The sequence below is a fragment of the Periplaneta americana genome, chromosome 6, assembly GCF_040183065.1.
Source record: "Periplaneta americana isolate PAMFEO1 chromosome 6, P.americana_PAMFEO1_priV1, whole genome shotgun sequence".
Taxonomy (NCBI): Eukaryota; Metazoa; Arthropoda; class Insecta; order Blattodea; family Blattidae; genus Periplaneta; species Periplaneta americana.
In genome coordinates this window covers 148,614,748-148,638,532 of record NC_091122.1, presented here as the reverse complement: position 1 = coordinate 148,638,532, position 23,785 = coordinate 148,614,748, and the positions used below count along the sequence as shown (strand labels likewise).

Here is a 23,785-nt window from a genome sequence, read left to right as displayed (position 1 = left end):
TTCACTTTTCAGCACTTGAAAGAAATGTTTGTAACCTATTGTTATGGTAACAGACAATAAAAATTGTGTTTTGTTGAAACTACATTGGAAGATAAGGTACGTCCATTATATTTTTTGTTTAGTTTGATTAAAATGTACCAATATTTAACGTACATAGTCATTTTTTTATAATTTTAAGTCCATATTTAATTCCATATTTTGGTAAAAATCCATATTTAATTCCATATTTTGGTAAAAATAACTACATATATATTTACATATTTCATATATTTTTAGTCCATATAAATCCGTTCCCTGGTTATAACACTTCATCTATAAACAAACAGAAAAAGTAACAAACAAACATACAAAGCAAAGGAAAAACATAGTGGAATCGTGCATAAGAAATTTATTGTCCATGTTTGAAACCTAAGCTCTCACGGAATCAAACGAAGCCTTCCAAAGGGAACTTAGCGTATGGCAGCCAGTCTGTTTTTTTTTTTTTTTTTTTTTTTTTTTTTTTTTTTTTTTTTTTTTTTTTTTTTAAAGATTATACACACCGGTTTATTCCTGGAAATTGTCTTTATATTTGTTATTATTAGGCAATGACATTGTGTACAGTAACACATTGTTTCATGACAATAATCGATCCCGAAGCTCGAAAACATGTTATACTGTCATTTAATAACAGTCAAATTCATAAAAACAATCATTTTGTTGCATAGAAACATTATAGCCCAATTAATATTTATATTGAAGTTAACCATTTCAAAGATATTTTTCATGAAATAAGTAAAAATGTACATATGATTTTCAGTTTTGTTAATAACATTATACAAAGTTATGGTACTTCATACGTATATAATTTCAATCAGAATGCAAGAAATTTATAGAATCATATACAGTAAAAAAACACAACTTTGTATTACCAGTTCTGTGAATTTCTATAACATCTCGCATAATTTATCTACTACAAACTTTAGGACAACAATGAAGAATAGGGACTGAACTATTTGAAAAGTCTGTCAAGAAAATGGAATGTCTCGTTAATTAACTTAAGGCAGAAATTATTTCCAATGTATCTCTTAATAATACACTCATAGCACGATCCTGTGACATAACTGCAGGTGAAATTGTACACATCGCAAACACTATAAAACAGTTGCTCTAACGTTTGCAGGCACATTCATCCAGCGGAACAACTGCTATACATTCTCTACCATCATGCAGCATACCAAGGTAACCTATGTGGCTAAGTACAGATGCTCTCCATTTGTGTGAATATTGAAACTGTTTTGAATGTCTAACATTAGGAAGTACTCTTATGAATTAGCTAAATTTATTTTCAATTAAGGTTCTCCCATTCATTGCCGTCTTGGTGGCCTTGATGGCAACAGCAAATGCTTTTCCTGGACATTTAGTGGATGACGATCATTATGTATGTATAACATATTTTAACATAACTATAAATCAATAAATTCACTTATTCACATATTTAATGGAACAACACATGCCAATAGCGTATCCTTCTTAAATTTTAATTGTGCTACGTTAATTTAATGTACAATTCAGGAACATCCCAAATACAAGTTCGAATACGCAGTTCATGACCCACATACCGGTGACGTCAAGGAACAGTGGGAGTCCAGGGATGGAGACGCAGTGAAGGGATCTTACAGTCTGAAGGAAGCTGATGGAGGAACCCGCACCGTGGAGTACCACGCCGACAAACACAACGGTTTCGTCGCCGTCGTCAAGAAAGCTGGAGGACACTCCAAACCTGAGATCACTTACCACGGAGCCAAACCTCATTATTAAGTGAATGTAGTAATGAAAATATAATTTAAATTATTTATGCAAATCTTAATTGTAAATTTTTACCTTTTACTAAATAAAAGCACTGTAACCATGACGTTGAAATTTAAGTGAATTACTGTTGACATACGAGTATCACAGCCATATCGTCACAAAATGGTGCAATATTTTCAATGAAGGGAAATGATTCATGTTTACTTTTAGTATCTATGTTTTCCCTTTCCGAATCAGTTTTCAGTACATTAATGTCTTGAATCATAAGCTTTGCACCACCATTTTAAGTGGTTGAATTACGTTGTTAAATGAATCATATATCACTACAGAAATAAGAAATATAAAAGATAGCAAAACATTCCTACAGAGCAATATTCTCATAGTAGGGGGTTCTATTCTTCTCACATGGTGAACCAGTCCATGAGAAATCTGAAATATAGACCTATTGTAGATAGTCTCAATGAGTTCATTTTCAGACTTTACGCTTAGTATTGTCTTTTTTTTAGTGATATTAATAATTTTGAGTTGTTACTCATCACTGGACAGTTTGGAGTTATAACTCGCATGAGTATTAATAAACATTACTTATCTCTCACTCATACTGGCACTGATTTTTTACCTTTGAGTAACAACTCTTCGTGACGTAACAGGCGAGTGATCTGTCACGATCCGATATTAATAAATGTTCCTACTTACTCGTGAATTTGAGTTTATACTACCGATTTTTTTAAACACCTCGTAAAAGGAAAGGTATAATACCTCACTGGGGAACTTGTAAACATAGTTACAAAGATATGTACAAATTTATGAAGGAGAATATATAATGGCTAGAGCAGATTTTCTTGCAAAATTCAAAGGGAAAAAGAGGAAAAGTTCTTGAGAATGAAATGAAAATGGGAATTTTCTCACGATTTGTTGTCGATCTAGATTTTCATATGGGCGTTCCAGGGGATATGGGTGTTTCCCAAGGTGATGTGTCACTTAACATTTCATTTTTTGTATTCCACAGATCTTACATTAGCATTGAAACTTCAAGATATGAAACAAGTCAAAAGTTACACAAAATCTTTTGGTGAGGACGAGGATTCTCCATAGATTACCTGGCATTTGCCTTACGATTGGGAAAACCTCGAAAAAAAAAAAACAACCAGATAATCAGCCCAAGCGGGATCCAATCCAAGCCTGAGTGCAGCTCCTGATCAGCAGGTTATCGAGTTTGCCGACTAATTTACGCTGGTGACCCTACAAATTTATACAATGCATGGTAAACAGTTTTATCAGTTGATCTTTATAAACATATAGAATACATAGAAAGTAGAATTATTCAATTTACAAGCATAAATCCTGTCACATTAAATAAATAATAATAAAGAAATAATTCGTCAGTTGTATAGAAGGTATAAGTATTTAGAAATTTTTTAAATTCTGTTCTCAACATTTTCTTATGCTCCTTGAAAGCTTTAAGATAATTACGAAGTACATTGAAGACCGTAATACATGAATAGTTAACTTTTTTTTTTTGTAACAGCTTACAAGCATACATTCTGATGAGGGCAGATAAAAATTTAATTTTTACTTCCTCCATGTTAATGATGCCAAAAGAAGTGCTTATACAAATTTTGACCACTCGACTACAATTACGAGGCCGTCCAGAAAGTGATTTTCCCTGGGGCAATTTACAGATAAAAGCACAATTGCATGACATTTATTGAAACAGGTACAGCAATTGTTGCGCTATTTTTCAACATATCCTCCACTGGAATTGAGACATTTGTCACACCATGGGATCAATTTTGTATTCTTGAGTCGTAGAAGTCAACCGCCTGGATTCGGAACCAGCGTTTGACAGCCGTCTGCACCTTTCTGTCGGTCGCATGATATGACGAACGTCTCAATTCCGGTGGGGAATATGTTGAAAAATAGCTCAACAATTGCTGTGTCTGTTCCAAAAAAATTTTCCAATGATTGTATTTTCTTTCTGTTAAAAGCCCCTGGCGAATTTATTTTTCAAGGCCCTCGCAATTGCGATCTAGTGGCCAAAATTTGTATAAGCACTTCTTTTGACATTATTAACATTGTAAAAGAAAAAAAAATATCTTTTTTATCTGCATCCTTCAGAATGTTTGCTTGTTAGACTAACACAGGGTAGATGAAGATCTGATTTGTGTCTTTTTTAAAATTATAAATGTTTTGTGTAGTATTAAATATACCTTGGTTTTTAATTTTAAAACATCATCAGGTAAAGAATATACTCACAATGTACAGTCAAGATTCCTAAGTTTTTGTTAAATCTTTTTTTGTAATGTTCTTTTATGCGTCCCAGCCATTATACTTATAGCTTTCTTTTATAAAACAAATACTAAATACTGGGATGTTGTAGACGTTTTTAAATTAATATCGCTTACTTCGATTCAATTTCCAACAACTGTCCAAGTGCTACAGGATGTAAAAAGTGAGTGAAAGTACTCATTACCTGATGCCATTGGAGCTATGGATTGTATCAAAATTTTTATAAAGAAAAAACCAAATATAAGCGTAGATACTTATTTATTGGCCTGGATCTGTACATGGCTCCCGTAGACAGTTATGGATAAAATTTAGAATGATGTGTGTAGAGTAATGTGTGCTGATATGGGGAACAAAATTCCAACTGCACAAAAAATGACATCCGCCTTTATCCGAACACAGATTTAGTATATGCTCCGCAAAATGAGGAAGTCAGGTTCTTTGAAGCACGCTTGCACATCAAATAATCGCCATGCACTACAATTCTTTCCCATAATTACGACCTAAATGAACATAATTACATTGATGCTATTTATCTGGAAGGGAAATGATGTGTGATAAATGGTTGGACAGATAGCATCCTGCATATCAAATGCAGCTTCCCATGTATGAACATTGAGCAGGTAAGGAACTCACGATATCGAGTGGCTCAAGACATCTTTCCTTCAGTCCTTCCGTATAGTCTCTTTTCATATTCATCTGTCCATGCACCCATCCAATCATTTGTTTGTCTATCATTCAACCTCCATGTATTTCTTTCGATCTCTTTGGCTGTCTACCTTAAAATATACTACAAGCCTATCCACTCACTCACTCACTACACATTGCATGAACCATGTGCACATTATGACACAAATGATAGAAAGAAACGAAAGGGATGAAAAGAAGAAAAGAAATACTAAAAGTAACCATCATCTTCACCCCTTCATTGAGATACAGTATATAATATATTCTTCTTCTATCGGTATGAAGTTCGTATAATAATAGTAATACGTTAAAACTTAACGTCATGGCGTAACATAACTTTATTTTGTAAAATGTACAAACTTGTAATTAAATAAATACAGTATTGGTTTAATAATGAGGTTTGGCTCCGTGGTAAGTGATCTGAGGTTTGGAGTGTCCTCCAGCTTTCTTGACGACGGCGACGAAACCGTTGTGTTTGTCGGCGTGGTACTCCACGGTGCGGGTTCCTCCATCAGCTTCCTTCAGACTGTAAGATCCCTTCACTGCGTCTCCATCCCTGGACTCCCACTGTTCCTTGACGTCACCGGTATGTGGGTCATGCACGGCGTACTCGAACTTGTATTTGGGATATTCCTGAATTATGGTTAAATCAGAAAATTAACAGGAATATGTACAGCAATATGTCTCTGTGTATTGCATATGCAAATCATTCTATGAGTTAATTAAAAAATGTTTAACACTTTATGTGAATAAATGTGTTAATTAAAGTACAATATACATACATAATGATGGTCTTCTGCAGAATAGCCAGGAGAGGCAACTACTGCAGCTAGCAGGGCAGCCACGATGGCAATGAATGGAAGAACCTTAATGAAAGATAAATGGATTTGATTTACTAGACTATTATTACTATTACGATGTTTAAAAACGCAATATTTTGTTATTAATCACGTGTGTTATTGTACCTTAATCTGCTGCATGATGATAGAGGACGCTCTGCTGATCTTTCTGCTGGTTGAATGTGCTGCCAAACAAGAGAGGAGCTCTTTTATAGTGTGGAATTTCGCTGTCTTCCCTGTTATGTCACAGAATCACTCACTAGAGTATTAACGTATAAACACATTCGCCGGATGTTACATCTTCCTGAAGGTAAGGAACAAGCAATTTTATACGTACTCTATTCCTTATTCTTCAAGTAGATATTTTGCGTATTACATAATAAGAAATTAATATTATTTTGACGTAAAAATTCTACAAGATATCCCTCGAGTTTTGGAAGGCCCCGTAACTAGCGTATTTTAGTGTATCAAAAAATAGCTTTGTATTTGCGTTATAGAATTGAACAAACCCTACCGTTTGGAGCAATTAGCCAATATACTGTACTACAGAACTAGTAACTAAAAGTCATGATCTTTTTTATTAGACATCTTATACATCATAGCATGAATTTGTTACACTCTTCATCCTGATCCAAATGATATAAACTTGAAGTACCATAGCTTTGTATTTGGGTTAGTAACAACACAAAAAAATTTAAATATCTTGTGTACATTTTTGGCTATTTCATGAAAAATATCTTTGAAATAGTAAATTTCAATACAAATACTTAAAATGCTTCCCCTCTTGTGTAATACAACTTTTAAAATTATTTTTAGATACGTGGCGCCTGTTAATGTTCTTTGAAGGAAGTATGGACCTAACAAGCGTCCATCTAAAATCCCATGTCATACATTCATACCTCACACTTATTTATTATTAACTTTTCGCACCAATGGGGATTTTCTGCAGCCCAGTAGAGTGTATTGTGACGACTCACTACTCAATTGTTATGAAATGTTACTTCATCTCTCCATAAAACTGGGACCACCATCTGTTTTAAACAATTAAATTATTTCAAAAGTAAAATTGAAACATGTTTCAAAATCTATATCTCTAAGGTCTTATATAAATGTAATTTGAACAGATTCAATTTGTGCTGTTTCAAAATTCAATGTTCTGAACTTTTGGTTATACTTGATTCTTTGGCAATAACCTTTTGGGATATCTGTAGGCTTTGATCAATATACGTCAGTAATGCTACTGAATTATTATCACAATTTACTTTCTTCTTATGTCCTGGCTGTTTGCTATTTGGCAATTCTGTATCACGGCAAAGGTTTGTTCAAATCTGTCTTCCTTCTGGATAACGTTGAAGATACAGTCTACAACTATCTCGTGAATTTTTCTTGCACTCTATTCAAATCAGAATCATATCCGCATATTAATTGCTGCATTAACTAAACAATGTGCATTACGTTTTTTTCTATAGGATATTAATTTATGGCATCAGTTTATGGAGTATTATCAGTTATATATACATGACTTTAATCCTTCGAAAAAGATATTAGGATACTAACAGAATTTTGTTGTATGCTCACTGTACACTTTTATTTATAAGTGAAAAAATCTTAACTGTTTTTAATATTCATGTATATCACTGTATTCTTCACATTAAAAAATTAATAGCCACTATAGTTGCATAATCTATTACACAAAAGAAGAAACCAATACCTTATCGAGCACTACGTCAGACTAACCCAATTCAAAAGGTGGTTTGAATACATGGCTAATTATATGTCCAAATAAAAAGCCATCAAATGTACAGAATGTAGATTATGGCGTTTTTAATCAAACTTTACATATTTGATTTCTTATTGACCAATTTTATAACATCGGGGAATATTTAGTCGTTTTGTACTTTATTTTAATATTGCCATTCTCTTAATAAATATATTTTAAATGTTTAGTTGCATATGGAAGTATTTACGGTTCTATATTCTTATTTCTTATGGTTAACGGGAGAAGAGTTCGGGTCAGAAGAAGATATCAGACGATATGACAACATTAAGGTATAAGTTATGGATCATATGCGGAGGCTAAGAGGAAAGCAGAAAATAGGATACATTGGAGAATGCTGGATTTGCACTAAAATACCTGCCCTTGGGCAGAACACTATGAATGAATAAAAGAATGAATTATTATTTTTATGTGCAACCTTAGACACAAAAAATGATTGACCTCCAGTGAATTAGTCCAAGTCCAGCGCCTGATTCACACAACTAGGGAAAGGATTTTCATTTCGCACCTAATTTACATCTTGAATACAATATCTGTAATAGATTAGTTATAACACTTCATCTATAAACAAACAGAAAAAGCAATAAACAAACAAAGCAAAGGAAAAACAGAGTGGAATCGTGCATAAGAAATTTATTATTCATGTGTCAAACCTAAGCTCTCACGGAATCAACCAAAGCCTTCCGAAGGAGACTTAGCGTATGGCAGAAGGCCTGATTTTTTTTTGTTCTAGATTATACATGCCGGTTTATTCCTGGAAATTATCTTTATATTTGAATAATTTCGAGAGAAAAATTGTTCCGGAGCCGGGTATCGAACCCGGGACCTTTGGATTAACGTACCAACGCTCTACCACTGAGCTACTCGGGAACTCTAACCGACACCGATCCAATTTTTCCCTCTATATCCACAGACCTCAAAGTGGGCTGACAACCGTCAAGCAACCAACTTCGAGTGCACACTAACTCCGTGTGACTTAAATTGTGGTTTTCTGTTAACGAACAGTGACGTGTATTATGCAAATCAAGATTTTCAGGTATAACTCCCTGTAAATCTTGATTTGCATCTTTATATTTGTTACTAGCCGTACACGTGCGCTCCGCTGTACAGGTTAAAAATAAATATAAAGTAATTACATAATTAAAATAGGACATTTGATCCAGGGAACATTCGTGTTTGATAGAAGGATAAACCGTTTATTATGTTGCTTAATTTAAATTGCATCCAAATAATTAAAATGCGATCATTTTGGTCCAGAGACCACTCATAGGTGCAATGACAATTCCTGTAACATGTTTCTAATTTTTATTACATGCAACCATAGTTTAATGAACATTGACATCATTTAGATTTAATGTGTATACTTTATTTTACTTGTTATAGGTTTCCATTGAATTATGGTAATAACTTAATTTTAACCCTTGTTTTCTACGTATTCAGTAAATGGCGTTTGGCCCACTATGGTTCTGAACCCATTCAAATAACTTAAATTATATTATATAATATTACATTACATATATTATATTATATTATATTATATTATATTATATATCAGAAGTTACTGTAATAACATTATAGAATTATGTACATCTAGAGAAACTACACTTTCCATGGGGAAATAATAATTAATTATACATATCGGTTAATTTAGCTTCCGATATTACTTCATACAAACACAGAAACATTCTCTGTAAGCTATCTTTCATAGCTTTCGACTGTTGCTGTCCAAGGTCCCTTATAGACGAAGTCATTTGTTTTTTATTTCATTATACGGCCTTAGATGGCAATTATTTTAATTTTAAAACTCATTTATCTCATTAAATATCAGTCCTATCAAAATTTTTCAAGGAATAAAACTTATCGAAAATTATTGTTAAAGAAATTGTTGTTATGTAATATTTTTCACAGAAATCAATAATAAGAGAGATATTTCGATTTATTTAATTCAGGCCCCCTTATAACCCCCCTTTAAAATAATGTATTTTGAATGCCATATAGCCTAAAATCTAAGTTACAACGAACTTAATTTATATTCCAATTTTCATCGAAATCCGTTCATCTATTATCGTGTGAAAAGGTAACAAACATACAGAAGACACAGACAGACATACAAACAACAATTTCAAAAAAGCGAATTTCGGTTTCAGGGTGGTTAATTATATATGTTAGGACCAATTATTTTTGGAAAATCGAAAATTACCAGAAAAATTTCGGCTACAGATTTATTATTAGTATAGATTATTAAGCAATGGCATTGTACATAGCAACAATAATCGATCCTGAATCTCGAAAACTTGTTATGCTGTCATTTAATAACAAGCAGTCAAACAAAATAATTATTTTGTCGCATAGAAACATTATAGCCCACATAATATTTGTATTGAAGTTAACCATTTCAAACATATTTTTCATGAAATAAGCAAAAATGCAGACATGATTTTTAGTTTTGTTAATGACATAATACAAAGTTATGGTACTTCACACGTATATAATTTCAATCAGAATGCAACAAATGTTTGGAAATACATACCGTATTATACGGTATCCCATTTAAAAACATAAATTTGTATTACCAGTTCTGTGAATTTCTATAACATCTCGCATAATTAACTACTACAAACATTAGGACAACAATGAAGAATAGGGACTGAAGTATTTGAAAAGTCTGTCAAGAAAATGGAATGTCTCGTTAATTAACTTAAGGCAGAAATTATTTCCAATGTATCTGTTAATAATACATTCATAGCACGATCCTGTGACATAACTGCCGGTGAAATTGCACACATCGCAAACACTATAAAAGAGTTGCTCTAACGTTTGCAGGCACATTCATCCAGCGGAACAACTGCTATACATTCTCTACCATCATGCAGCAGACCAAGGTAACCTATGTGGCTAAGTACAGATGCTCTCATTTGTGTGAATATTGAAACTGTCCTGAATGTCTAACACTAGGAAGTACTCTATGAATTTAGCTAAATTTATTTTCAATTAAGGTTCTCCCATTCATTGCCGTCTCGGTGGCCTTGATGGCAGCAGCAAATGCTTTTCCTGGACATTTAGTGGATGACGATCATTATGTATGTATAACATATTTTAACATAACTATAAATCAATAATTTCACTTATTCACATATTTAATGGAAGAACACATGCCAATAGCGTATCCTTCTTAAATTTTAATTGTGCTATATTAATTTAATTTACAATTCAGGAACATCCCAAATACAAGTTCGAATACGAAGTTCATGACCCACATACCGGTGACGTCAAGGAACAGTGGGAGTCCAGGGATGGAGACGCAGTGAAGGGATCTTACAGTCTGAAGGAAGCTGATGGAGGAACCCGCACCGTGGAGTACCACGCCGACAAACACAACGGTTTCGTCGCCGTCGTCAAGAAAGCAGGAGGACATTCCAAACCTGAGATCACTTACCATGGAGCTAAACCTCATTATTAAGTGAATGTAGTAATGAAAATATAACTTAAATTATTTATGCAAAATATAATTGTAAATTTTTATCTTTTACAAAATAAAGTCGGTGTTGAAGTTCAAATGAATTACTGTTGACATACGAGTATCACAGCTATATCGTCACAAGATGGTGCAATATTTCTCAATGAAGGAAGGTGACTCATATTTTCTTTCAATATTTGCGTTTTCCCTTTCTCAATCAACTGTCAGTACATTACTGTCTTGAATCATGACCTTTGCATCACCACCATTTTAAGTGGTGGAATTACGTTGTTAAATGTTACAAAAGGTAACAAATATAAAAGAAAGCAAAAAGTTCGTACAGGGCAATATTCCCTTAGTTGGAGGTTCTATTCTTCTCACATGGTGAACCAGTTCATGAGAAATCTGAAATATAGGCCTATTGTAAACAGTCTGAATGAGTTCATTTTCAGAGTTTACACTTAGTATTGTCTTTTTTTAGTGATATTAATAATATTGAGTTGTTACTCATGACTGGACAATTTCGAGTTCTAACTCGCATGTGTATTAATAAACATACTTATCTCTCACTCGGACTGGCACTGATCTTTGACTTTTGAATAACAACTCTTCGTGACGTAACAGACGAGTGATCTGTCACGATCCGATATTAATAAATGTTACTACTTACTTGTGAACTTGAGTTTATACTGCCGACTTTTTAAATCACCTTGTAGAAGAAGAGGTATAATCTCACAGACAAGCAAAGTATAAATATATGTACAAATTTAAGAAGGAGAATGTATAATGGCTAGAGCAGAATTTCTTGCAAAATTCAAGTGGGGAAAAAAGAAAAGTTCTTGAGAATGAAATGAAAATGGGAATTTTCTCACGATTTGTTGGCGATCCAGATTTTCATATGGGCGTTCCAGGGAATATGGATGTTTCCCAAGGTGATGTGTCACTTTTCATTTCATTTCATTTCATTTCATTTTTTGTATTCCACAGATCTTACATTAGCAATGAAACTTTAAGATATGAAACAATTCAAGAGTTACACAAAATCTTTTGGCGAGATGAAGTGAGGACAAGGATTCTTCATAGATTACCTGGCATTTGCCTTACGATTGGGAAAGCCTCGAAAAAACCCAACCAGATAATCGTCCAAGCGGGATCCAATCCAAGCCTGAGAGTACCTCCTGATCAGCAGGCTAGCGAGTTTACCGACTAATTTGCTCTGGTGACCCTACAAATTTATACAATGCATAGTAAACAGTTTTATCAGTTGATCTATACAAACATATAGAATACATAGAAAGCAGAATAATTCAATTTACAATCATAAATCCTGTCACATTAAATAAATAATAATAAAGACATAATTCGTCAGTTGTGTAGAAGGTATGAGTATTTATAAATTTTGTTAATTCTGTTCTCAACATTTTCTTATGCTCCTTGAAGATAATTAGGCAGTACATTGAAGACCGTAATACATGAATAGTGAACTCTTTTTTTTTGTAACAGTTTACAAGCAAACTTTCTGATGGGGGCAGAGAAAAAAGTTATTTTTTTTTCCACCATGATAATTATGTCAAAAGAAATGCTTATACAAATTTTGACCACTCGACTACAATTACGAGGCCATCCAGAACGTGATTTTCCCTGGGGCCGTTTACAGAAAGAAAGATAATTCCATGAAAAGATTTATTGAAACAGATACAACAATTGTTGCGCTTTGTATTCTTGTGTCGTAGAAGTCAACCGCCTGGGTTCGTAACCAGCGTTTGACAGCCGTCTGCACGTTTCTGTCGGTCCCATGATATGACGAATGTCTCAATTCCGGTGGGGAATATGTTGAAAAATAACTCAACAATTGCTGTGTCTGTTCCAAAAAATTTTTCCATTGATTGTGTTTTTTTTTGTTAACGGCCTCTGTCGAACTTATTTTTCAAGGCCCTCGTAATTGTGATCGAGTGGCCAAAATTTGTATAAGCATTTCTTTTGACATTATTAACATGGTGTAAGAAAAAAAAAAACTTTTTCATCTGCCCCGTTCAGAATGTTTGCTTCTTAGACTAGCAGAGAGTAGACGAAGATCTGATTTGTGTCTTGTATTAAAATTAAAAATGTTTTGTGTAGTATTAAATATACCTCGGTTTTTAATTTTAAAACATCATCAGAGAAAGAATGTACTCACAATTTACATTCAAAATTTCTAAATTTTGGTAAATATTTTTTGTGATGTTCTTTTATGCGCTCCAGTCACTATCCTTATAGCTTTCTTTTATAAAACAAATAGGCCTACTAAATACTGGGATGTTGTAAACGTTTTTAAATTAAAATCGTTTAATTTAATTCAATTTCCAACAACTGTCCAAGTGCTACAGGATGTAAAAAGGGAGTCAAAGTACTCATTACCTGACGCCATTGGAGATGTGGATTGTGTCAAAATTTTTATAAAGAAAAAACCAAATACAAGCGTAGATTATTATTTCTTGGCCTGGATCTGTACATGACTTCCGTATTCAGTTATGGATAAATTTATAATGATATGTGTAGAGTAATGTGTGTTGATATGGGGAACAAAATTCCAACTGCACAAAAAATGACATCCGCCTTTATCCGAACACATATTTAGTTTATGCTCCGCAAAATGAGGAAGTCAGGTTCTTTGAAGCACTCATGCACATAAAAAAATCGCCATGCACTACAATTCTTTCCCATAATTACGACCTAAATGAACATAATTACATTGATGCTATTTATCTGGAAGGGAAATTATGTGTGATAAATGGTTGGACAGATATTATTCTGCATAAAATATGCAGCTTCCCATGTTTGAACATTGAGCAGGTAAGGAACTCACGATAGCGAATGGCTGAAGACATCTTTCCTTCAGTCCTTCCGTATAGTCTTTCTTCCTATTCATCCGTCCATGCACCCATCAAATCATTTGTTTGTCCATCATTCAACCTCCATGTATTTCTTTCAATCTCTCTGACTGTCTACCTTAAAAAATACTGCCAGCCTATCCACTCACTCACTCACTCACTCACTCACTCACTCACTCACTCACTCACTCACTCACTCACCATTACATGAACCATGTGCACATTATGACACGCAAATGATAGAAAGAGACGAAAGGGATGAAAAGAAGAAAAGAAATTCTAAAAGTAACCATCATCTGCATCCCTTCATTGAGATACAGTATATAATATATTCTTCTTCCATCGGTATGAAGTTCGTATAATAACAGTAATACGTTAAAACTTAACGTCATGATAACATAACTTTATTTTGTAAAATGTACAAACTTGTAATTAAATAAACATTTTAAATCACACTGCACTACTGTATTTGCTTAGTAACGAGGTTTGGCTCCGTGGTAAGTGATCTCAGGTTTGGAGTGTCCTCCAGCTTTCTTGACGACGGCGACGAAACCGTTGTGTTTGTCGGCGTGGTACTCCACAGTGCGGGTTCCTCCATCAGCTTCCTTCAGACTGTAAGATCCCTTCACTGCGTCTCCATCCCTGGACTCCCACTGTTCCTTGACGTCACCGGTATGTGGGTCATGCACGGCATATTCGAACTTGTATTTGGGATGTTCCTGAATTAGAATTTAATTTATGGTTAAATCAGAAAATTAACAGGAATATGTACAGCAATATGTCTCTGTGTATTTCATATGCAAATCATTCTAAGATTTAATTAAAATTTTTTTACACTTTATGTGAATAAATGTGTTAATTAAACTACAATATACTGTACATACATGATGGTGGTCTTCTGACGAATAGCCAGGAGAGGCAACTACTGCAGCTAGCAGGGCAGCCACGATGGCAATGAATGGAATAACCTTAATGAAAGATAAATAGATTTGATTTAATAGACTATTATTAGTATTACGATGTTTAAAAACGTAACAATTGTTATTAATCACAGAGTTATTGTACCTTAGTCAGCTGCATGATTGTAGAGAACGCTCTGCTGATTGTTCTGCTGGATGAATGTGCTGCCAAACAGGAGAGGAGCTCTTTTATAGTGTGGAATGTCGCTGTCTTCTCTGTTATGTCACAAGATCGCTCACGTAATAGATTATTAATGTATAAACACATTCGCCGGATGTTATATCTTCCTGAAGGTAAGGAACAAGAAATTATATACGTACTCCATTCCTTATTCTTCAAGTACATATTTTGCGTATTACATAATAAGAAATTAATATTATTTTGACGTAAAAATCGACTTTTAGAAGACCCCCATAACTAGCGTATTTTAGTGTATAAAAATAGCTTCGTATTTGCGTTATAGAGTTGAACAAAGCCTACGACCATTTGGAGCAATTAGCCAATACACTGTACTACAGAACTAGTAACTAAACGTAATGATCTTTTTTATTAGACATCTTATACATCATAGCATGAATTTGTTATATTCTTCATCCTGATCCAAATGATATAAGCTTGAAGTATCATAGCTTTGTATTTGGGTTAGTAACAACAGAAAAAAATAAAGATCATGTGTACATTTTTGGCTATTTCATGAAAAATATCTTTGAAATAGTAAATTTCAATACAAATACTCCAAATGCTTCCCCTCTTGTGTAATACAACTTTTAAAAGTATTTTTAGATACATGGCGCCTGTTAATGTTCTTTGAAGCAAGTATGGACCTAACAAGCGTCCATCTAAAATCCCATGTCATACATTCATACCTCACACTTATTTATTATTAACTTTTCGCACCAATGGGGCTTTTCTGCACTCCAGTAGAGTGTAATATGACGACTCACTACTGAATTGTTATGAAATGTCACTTCATCTGTCCATAAAACTGGGACCACCATCTGTTTTAAACAATTAAATTACTTCAAAAGTAAAATTGAAACGTGTTTCAAAATGTATATCTCTAAGGCCTTATATAAATGTAATTTGAACAGATAGAATTTGTGCTGTTTCAAAATTCAATGTTCTGAACTTTTGGTTATACTTGATTCTTTGGCAATAACCCTTTGGGATATCTGTAGGCTTTGATCAATATACGCCAGTACTGGTACTGAATTATTATCACAATTTACTTTCTTCTTATGTTCTGGCTGTTTGCTATTTGGCAATGCTGTATCACGGCAAAGGTTTGTTCAAGTCTGTCTTCCTTCTGGATTACGTTCAAGAAACAGTCTACAAATATCTCGTGAATTTTTCCTGCACTATACACAAATCAGAATCATATCCACATATTAATTGCTGGATTAACTAAACAATGTGCACTACGTTTTTTTCTATAGGATATTAATTTACGGCATCTGTTTATGGAGTACTGTCAGATATATATACATGATTTTAATCCCTCGAACAGGGTATTGAGATACTAACAGAATTTTGTTTTATGCTCACTGTACACTTTTATTTATAAGTGAAAAAATCTTAACTGTTTTAAATATCCATGTATATCACTGTCTTCTTCACATTAAAAAAATAATAGCCACTATAGTTGTATAATCTATTACTCAAAAGTAGAAACCAGCACCTTATTGAGCACAATGTCAGATTAACCCAATTCAAAAATGTGGTTTGAATGATTGGCTAATTATATATCCAAATAAAAAGCCATCAAATACACAGAATGTAGATTATGAAGTTTTTAATCAAACTTTACATATTTGATTTCTTATTGACCAATTTTATAACATCAGGGAATATTTAGTCGTTTTGTACTTTATTTTAACATTGTTTTAGTTCCGTATGGAAGTATTTACGGTTCTATATTATTATTTTTTATGGTGAACGAGAGAAGAGTTCAGGTCAGAAGAAGATATCAGATGATAGACGACATTAAGATATATGGATCATATGCGGAGACTAAGAGGAAGGCAGAAAATAGGATAGATTGGAGAATGCTGGATTTGACTAAAATACCTGTCCTTGGGCAGAACACTATGGACGAAAAACGGAATTAATTATTATTTTGAATGTGCAGCCTTAGACACAAAAAGTGATTGATCTCCTGTGAATTAGTCCAAGTTCTCTTCGGTCATCGCTTGGTTCACACAGATTGGGAAAGGACTTTTATTTTCCATATAATTTACCTCTTGATTATATCTTCATTATAGACTAGTGATCATATTTTATCTATAAAGAACAGAAAAAGCAACAAACAAAGAAACAAACAAAGCAAATGAAAAACAGAGCGAAATCGTGCACAAGAAATTTATTGATCAAGTGTCAAACCTAAGCACTCACGGAATCAACTGAAGTCTTCCAAAGGGGCAGCCAATATGTTGTTTTCTTTGTCTAATATTATACATGCCGGTTTATTCCTGGAAATTATCTTTAAATATGTTATTATTAGGCAATGACACTGTACATAGAAACAACTTGTTTCATGACAATAATCAATATCGAACCTCGAAAACATGTTACACTGTAATTTAATAACAAAGAGTCAAATTCAATGAAACAATTATTTTATTACATTATTTTGTTGCTCACCTAATATTTGTATTGAAATTAATCATTTCAAAGACATTTTTCATGAAATAAGTAAAAATGTACCTATTATCTTTAGTTTTGTTGATAATACGTGTATAATATTAAGTTATGGTACTTCATGCGTATATAATTTCAATCAGAATGCAACAAATTTATGGAATTACATACCGTATTATACGGTATCCCATTTAAAAACATAACTTTGTATTACCAGTTCTGTGAATTTTTATAACATCTCGCATAATTATCTACTCCAACGTTAGGACAACAATGAAGAATGGGACTGAAGTATGTGAAAAGTCTGTCAAGAAAATGGAATGTCTCAATTACCTTAAGGCAGAAATTATTTCCAATGTACAGTATGTGTTAATAATACACTTATTGCACGATAATATGACATAACTGCCAGTGAAATTGTACACATCGTAAACGCTATAAAAGAGTTGCTCTATCGTTTGGAGGCACATTCATCCAGCGGAACAATCTGCTATACATTCTCTACCATCATGCAGCAGACTAAGGTAGCTTATGTGGCTAAGTATACAGTAGGTGCTCTCCATTTGTATGAATATTGTAAGAGTTTTGAATACCTAACGTTAGGAAGTGCTCTATGAATTCAATGAAATCTATTTTTAATTAAGGTTTTACAATTCATTGCCATCTTGGGAGTCCTGGTGGCAGCAGCAAATGCTTTTCCTGGACATTTAGTGCATGACGATCATTATGTAAGTATAACATATTTTAACATAACTATAAATCAATAAATTCACTTATTCGCATATTTAATTGAAGAACATACGCTAATAGGGTATTCTTCTTAAATTCTAATTGTGCTATGTTAATTTAATGTATAATGCAGGAACATCCCCAATACAAGTTCGAGTACGCAGTTCATGACCCACATACCGGTGACGTCAAGGAACAGTGGGAGTCCAGGGATGGAGACGCAGTGAAGGGATCTTACAGTCTGAAGGAAGCTGATGGAGGAACCCGCACCGTGGAGTACCACGCCGACAAACACAACGGTTTCGTCGCCGACGTCAAGAAAGCTGAAGGACATTCCAAACCTGAGATCACTTACCATGGAGCTAAACCTCATTATTAAATGAATGTAGTAATGAAAATATAATCTAAATTATTTGTGCAACTCCTAATTGCAAATTTTTATATTTTACTAAATAAAATCACTGTAACCATGACGTTGAAGATTAAATAGATTGCTGTTCGCATACTGGTACCACACCTATATCGTCACAAGATGGTGCAATATTTCTCAATGAAGGAAAGTGACTCATATTTACTTTCAGTATTTGCGTTTTACCTTTCTGAATCAACTGTCAGCACATTACTGGCTTGAATCATGTGCTTTGCATCACCATTTTAAGTGGTTGATATATGTTGTTAAATGAATCATATATAATTTTAAATGATAAAAAATATAAAAGATAGTGAAAAATATTACTACAGGGCAATAACCTCTTAGTAGGGAGTTCTATTTTTCTCACATTGTGAACCATTCCAAGATAAATCTAACATATAGGCCTATTGTAGACAGTCTCAGTGAGTTCACTTTAACACTTTACACTTAGTACTGTCTTTTTTTTTTAGTGGTATTAATAATTGTTTGTTGTTACTGGACAATTCCGAGTTCTAACTCGCATATAAACAAACTTATTGGCGTAATCTTACCAACACTGTCACATATTTTCAACGCTTCGCTGACGACAACTATTTTTCCTAAGCTTGGAAGTATGCCTTGTGCGTCCTATACCCAAGTTAAAACGCCGACTACTCCCAACGACTATCGACCTATTAGTATTCTACCTACCTTATCGAAGGCGTTAGAGAGGATAGTACACAGACAACTCATTGACTACCTAAACAGGTATGAACTCCTTGACACATATCAGTCAGGTTTTCGGACTCGACACAGTACAGCGACTGCACTGTTGGAAGTAACGGAAGACATCCGAAAAGCTATGGACGTATTGTATTCGCCATACTTAGACGACCACAGCTCAGAGGAAAGAAGTCAAAGAAGTCACATCAGCATGCTATCGATGTTTATGTTGTGCAGTTGGCCGCGTCCGATAACAGAATTGCTTTATAATAGAGTTGCCAAACATAGACGGCCTCAGCCCGAGTAGATAGGTTAGCGTACCTTGCCGCAAGAGATAACTACTAGCCTCTCTGTTTAAAAAATCGTACTTGCCTCAACCCAGCGGCTGGGCTAATTTTGAGTCATAATGTGACAACGCTACATAACTAACAGGCGTGTACCGTATGATTTATTATGTTTTGGGTAAGGCAGGAGTCAGCAGAGTGGTGTGAGTGAGGTGGTCTAAGCTTGGCGAGAACAATACGTAAAATTATAATACTGACACTATTAGACTTCAGCAAAGCGTTTGACCCTGTAAATATAGACTTACTGAAGAGAAAATTACGATCACTCCAATTATCAGAAAGCGCAGTTCTTGGTCCTCCTCTTATCTCAGCTAACGTCAGCAGTGTGTTTCCATTGGAAGTCGAACTTCCTCTTGGCGTATCGTTGATACTGGAGTCCCACAGGAATCTGTCTTATCACCACTACTACTCACTATTTACGTAAATGACATCCCTTCGACTCTACAGCACTGTAAGCATCACCTTTACGCAGACGATTTACAAATATATATCCATACAACTCGTGAATCACTCAATGACGCAATAAACATTCTTAACGAGGACCTTGAATCTAGAACTGCATGGACCAGAAAGTTCGGTTTGACTCTCAATGCAAGAAAATCACAAGCAATCCTATTTAGTGGGACATCAACGTCTATTATGCAACATTACTCCTGCTCTTCCAGTCGAATTAAACGACACAATAATCCCTTTTGCTTCCTGTGTTAGAAACCTTCGAATTTACTTCGATACGCAATTAAACTGGAATAACCAAGTAACTCATATTTCAAAAAAGTGCTTTCCATACTACATTCCTTAAATAGCAATCGAAAATTTCTCTCGCTATCACTAAAAAATTAGTGGAAACACTAGTAATGCTCCACTTTGATTATTGTGGTTTTCTACTAACTGACCTCAATATCAACCAGTCGCAAAGATTACAACGTGTTCATAATTCTTGTGTTTGCTTCGTTTGCGATGTCCGTCGCGCTGACTACATTATCCCATCCTTTCAAACTCTAAACTGGCTACGGCTTAACGAACGTAGAAATTTTCATTCCCTTGTTCTCCTTTTCCAAGCCCTTCACACCTCTACACCTACCTACCTTGCCTCCCGTTTCAGTTACCTATCATCATATCACAATCTCTTCACACGCACGCAAAATATCCGCATAATACCCATACCAACACATAAGACATCATCGTATTCATCATCATACACAATCTCGCTATCGCGCTTGTGGAATACCCTACCCAGTGACATTAGAGACTGTCGGAATTTAACAGTGTTCAAAAACAAACTCATTAAGCATTTTCTTACTGCGTAAAATGCCATGCTGTAAAATGAGTATACTAACTCATTGCAAATGTTTCGAAATTGTTACTGTTTTGCTCACTTTACATTTGCACAGACAGCTACTTACTTCTAGATATTTAATCATATTTCTTAATCACTAACATATTATGTAAACAATATACTGTATTAGTACCTTTTGTGCAATTTGTGATCTTATCTTTCTACTAGTATATGTATGTATATATATATATATTTCTCTCATTCTTTTTGTATTTGTGCTTTTTGTATTTATATCTGCAATTTTACTACTATTTCCTATTTACTTCTCCTCTCTGCATTTGTTACTTGTATAATTATATCTATCTGTATTCTGGTGGTGTGGTAGAGAAGGCCTGATGGCCTTAACTCCGCCTGATTAAATAGACGGACAGACGGACGGACAGACAGGACAGACGGACGGACGGACAGATAGATAGATAAAGTAAAAAATAAATAAAATAAATAAATAAATAAATAAATAAATAAATAAATAAATAAATAAATAAATAATATTTACTCTATGCTCCGCAAAATGAGGAAGTCAGGTTCTTTGAAGCACTCATGCACATCAAATAATCACCATGCACATTTCTTTCCCATAATTACGACCTAAATGAACAAATTACATTGATTGCTATTTATCTGGAACGGAAATGATGTGTGATAAATGGCTGCTCAGATAACTGATTAGCCTGCATATCAAAAGCAGCTTCCCGTGCAAGAACATTGAGCGGGTAAGGACCTCACGATAGCGAGTGGCTCAAGACATCTTTCCTTCAATCCTTCCGTATAGTCTTTCTTCCTATTCATCCGTCCATGCACTCATCCAATCATTTGTTTGTCCATCATTCAATCTCCATGTATTTCTTTCAATCTCTCTGGCTGCCTACTTTAAAATATACTACAGTAGAACCTCGATTATCAGTCATCGTATTAACCGATCGACGGTTTATCCGACTGTCTTCGTCTCGCTCTTTTCTTTCCTTTGCTGCGGTAAAAAATGTAGTAATATATCTTATATTATAATTTATTTTTTTCTACAGTGCATTATTACAAGTCTTTACCCTTACATAGTACCACTATCGGCAATAAGAACAGTTACTTGAAGGTGTTTTTCCCAATTTGTAAAATAATCGCTACCTGCCTTCAAAGAAATGGTGCCAAGAACATCCGCACAATTTACAGCAAACCCGTACAGCATTCAGTTCTTGTCCTACTGTTCGAGTGCCCGTACTTTATATTTTCAAATCAAAATATCTTCCACGGGTATCAAAAGTGTTTTGCTAAGTATCGAAATAAAAGTGCAAATAATTGAGAGTTTTGGGAAAAGAGAAATCGCGGATCATTTCGCATTAGAATACGACTTAATGAAAAACAAGGATAAAGTGTATAAAGTATGTAAATCTACAACAGGAGACCTCTACTATTCCTATCTTTCCGCGAACAAGAACCACAAGGAATTTCCTTGGTCCTTATAAACCCATCATTGACAACCAGACTTAAATTAGTGAACTTCTGGTCCACTATCTAGCATGTTAAACGAAACATTGCGGAGGAAATTACAAAACTGTAATATAACTTAATTAATGAAAATATTTTATCGTACTAATTATCCGATTTTTTCGATTAACCGTCCAGTCCACCCCCTTCATTACCACAGATAATAGAGGTTTTACTGTACCAGCCTATCCACTCACTCACTCACTCACTCACTCACTCACTACACATTGCATGAACCATATGCACATTATGACACGCAAATGATACAAAGAAACGAAAGGGAGGAAAAGAAGGAAAGAAATACTAAAAGTAAACATTATCTGCATCCCTTCATTGAGATACAGTATACCATATATTCTTCTGTCGGTATGAATTTCGTATAATAACAGTAATACGTTAAAACTTAACGTCATGGTAACACAACTTTATTTTGTAAAATGTACAAAATTATAATTAAATAAATATTTTAAATAATACTGCATTACTGTTACTGGCTTAATAATGAGGTTTGGCTCCATGGTAAGTAATCTCAGGTTTGGAGTGTCCTCCAGCTTTCTTGACGACGGCGACGAAACCGTTGTGTTTGTCGGCATGGTACTCCACGGTGCGGGTTCCTCCATCAGCTTCCTTCAGACTGTAAGATCCCTTCACTGCATCTCCATCCCTGGACTCCCACTGTTCCTTGACGTCACCGGTATGTGGGTCATGCACGGCATATTCGAACTTGTATTTGGGATGTTCCTGAATTAGAAATTAATTTATGGTTAAATCAGAAAATTAACAGGAATATGTACAGCAATATTTCTCTGTGTATTGCATATGTAAATCATTCTATGAGTTAATTAAACAACTTTTAACACTTTATGTGAATGAAGTACAATATAAGTTACTGTTCATACGTAATGATGATCTTCTGCCGAATATCCAGGGAAGGCAACTACTGCAGCTAGCAGGGCAGCCACGATGGTAATGAATGGAAGAGCCTTAACGAAAGATAAATGGCTTTGAATTAATAGACTATTATTACTATTACGATGTTTAAAAACGTAACATTAGTTATTAATCACGTGAGTTACTGTACTGTACCTTAGTCTGCTGCATGATGGTAGAGGACGCTCCGTTGATTGTTCTGCTGGATGAATGTGCTGCCAAACAGGAGAGGAGCTCTTTTATAGTGTGGAATTTCGCTGTCTTCTCTGTTATGTCACAAGATCACTCACGTAATAGATTATTAATGTATAAACACATTCGCCGGATATTATATCTTCCTGAAGTTAAGGAACAAGACATTTTATACGTACTGTATTCCTTAACTACAAGATGTTCCTCGACTTTCGGGCGACTCCCATAACTGCATATTTTAGTGTATCAAAAAATAGCTTTGTATTTGCATTATAGCGTTGAACAAAGCCTACAATTTGGAGCGATTACAGAACATAGTAACAAAAAGTCAAGTTCTTTTTTATTAGACATGCTACACAT

The 23,785-nt window shown here is 34.3% G+C and overlaps 6 protein-coding genes and 1 long non-coding RNA gene across 7 annotated transcripts in view; 3 read left to right on the top strand and 4 right to left on the bottom strand.

Moving 5' to 3' along the window:
- The window catches only part of LOC138702274 (serpin A9-like), a 238,260-nt gene that overhangs the window by 46,820 nt on the left and 167,655 nt on the right, over nucleotides 1–23,785 (bottom strand). The gene's annotated exons all lie outside the window — the stretch shown is intronic.
- LOC138702308 (cuticle protein 19-like) lies at nucleotides 1,165–2,304 on the top strand. The gene is made up of 3 exons (XM_069829899.1): nucleotides 1,165–1,218; nucleotides 1,334–1,417; nucleotides 1,552–2,304. The coding sequence occupies exons 1-3, from the start codon at nucleotides 1,204–1,206 to the stop codon at nucleotides 1,795–1,797; spliced, it is 345 nt and encodes a 114-aa protein (XP_069686000.1). The 5' UTR covers nucleotides 1,165–1,203; the 3' UTR covers nucleotides 1,798–2,304.
- On the bottom strand, nucleotides 5,093–5,883 carry LOC138701915 (cuticle protein 19-like). The gene is made up of 3 exons (XM_069829277.1): nucleotides 5,727–5,883; nucleotides 5,544–5,627; nucleotides 5,093–5,394 (listed from the first exon to the last, which is right to left on the bottom strand). Exons 1-3 carry the CDS (start codon nucleotides 5,739–5,741, stop codon nucleotides 5,149–5,151), a joined length of 345 nt encoding a protein of 114 aa, XP_069685378.1. The 5' UTR covers nucleotides 5,742–5,883; the 3' UTR covers nucleotides 5,093–5,148.
- Nucleotides 10,209–10,914, top strand: LOC138702307 (cuticle protein 19-like). Its single transcript, XM_069829898.1, has 3 exons — nucleotides 10,209–10,259; nucleotides 10,374–10,457; nucleotides 10,592–10,914. The coding sequence occupies exons 1-3, from the start codon at nucleotides 10,245–10,247 to the stop codon at nucleotides 10,835–10,837; spliced, it is 345 nt and encodes a 114-aa protein (XP_069685999.1). The 5' UTR covers nucleotides 10,209–10,244; the 3' UTR covers nucleotides 10,838–10,914.
- Nucleotides 14,093–23,427, bottom strand: LOC138701916 (cuticle protein 8-like). Its single transcript, XM_069829278.1, has 3 exons — nucleotides 23,390–23,427; nucleotides 14,589–14,672; nucleotides 14,093–14,423 (listed from the first exon to the last, which is right to left on the bottom strand). The coding sequence occupies exons 1-3, from the start codon at nucleotides 23,402–23,404 to the stop codon at nucleotides 14,178–14,180; spliced, it is 345 nt and encodes a 114-aa protein (XP_069685379.1). The 5' UTR covers nucleotides 23,405–23,427; the 3' UTR covers nucleotides 14,093–14,177.
- On the top strand, nucleotides 17,771–18,483 carry LOC138702306 (cuticle protein 19-like). The gene is made up of 3 exons (XM_069829897.1): nucleotides 17,771–17,825; nucleotides 17,946–18,029; nucleotides 18,164–18,483. The coding sequence occupies exons 1-3, from the start codon at nucleotides 17,811–17,813 to the stop codon at nucleotides 18,407–18,409; spliced, it is 345 nt and encodes a 114-aa protein (XP_069685998.1). The 5' UTR covers nucleotides 17,771–17,810; the 3' UTR covers nucleotides 18,410–18,483.
- Nucleotides 22,707–23,290, bottom strand: LOC138702305 (uncharacterized). The gene is made up of 2 exons (XR_011332830.1): nucleotides 23,203–23,290; nucleotides 22,707–23,044 (listed from the first exon to the last, which is right to left on the bottom strand). It is a non-coding gene; the product is annotated as an uncharacterized lncRNA (long non-coding RNA).

Excerpts from the sequence above, each read along its gene's own strand:
- LOC138701915 (XM_069829277.1), bottom strand. Across the intron at positions 5,395-5,543 it reads CTGCAGAAGACCATCATTAT|GAATATCCCAAATACAAGTT; the intron begins GTATGTATATTG and ends ACCATAATTCAG.
- LOC138702307 (XM_069829898.1), top strand. Across the intron at positions 10,458-10,591 it reads TAGTGGATGACGATCATTAT|GAACATCCCAAATACAAGTT; the intron begins GTATGTATAACA and ends TTTACAATTCAG.
- LOC138701916 (XM_069829278.1), bottom strand. Across the intron at positions 14,424-14,588 it reads CGTCAGAAGACCACCATCAT|GAACATCCCAAATACAAGTT; the intron begins GTATGTACAGTA and ends ATTCTAATTCAG.
- LOC138702308 (XM_069829899.1), top strand. Across the intron at positions 1,418-1,551 it reads TAGTGGATGACGATCATTAT|GAACATCCCAAATACAAGTT; the intron begins GTATGTATAACA and ends TGTACAATTCAG.
- LOC138702306 (XM_069829897.1), top strand. Across the intron at positions 18,030-18,163 it reads TAGTGCATGACGATCATTAT|GAACATCCCCAATACAAGTT; the intron begins GTAAGTATAACA and ends TGTATAATGCAG.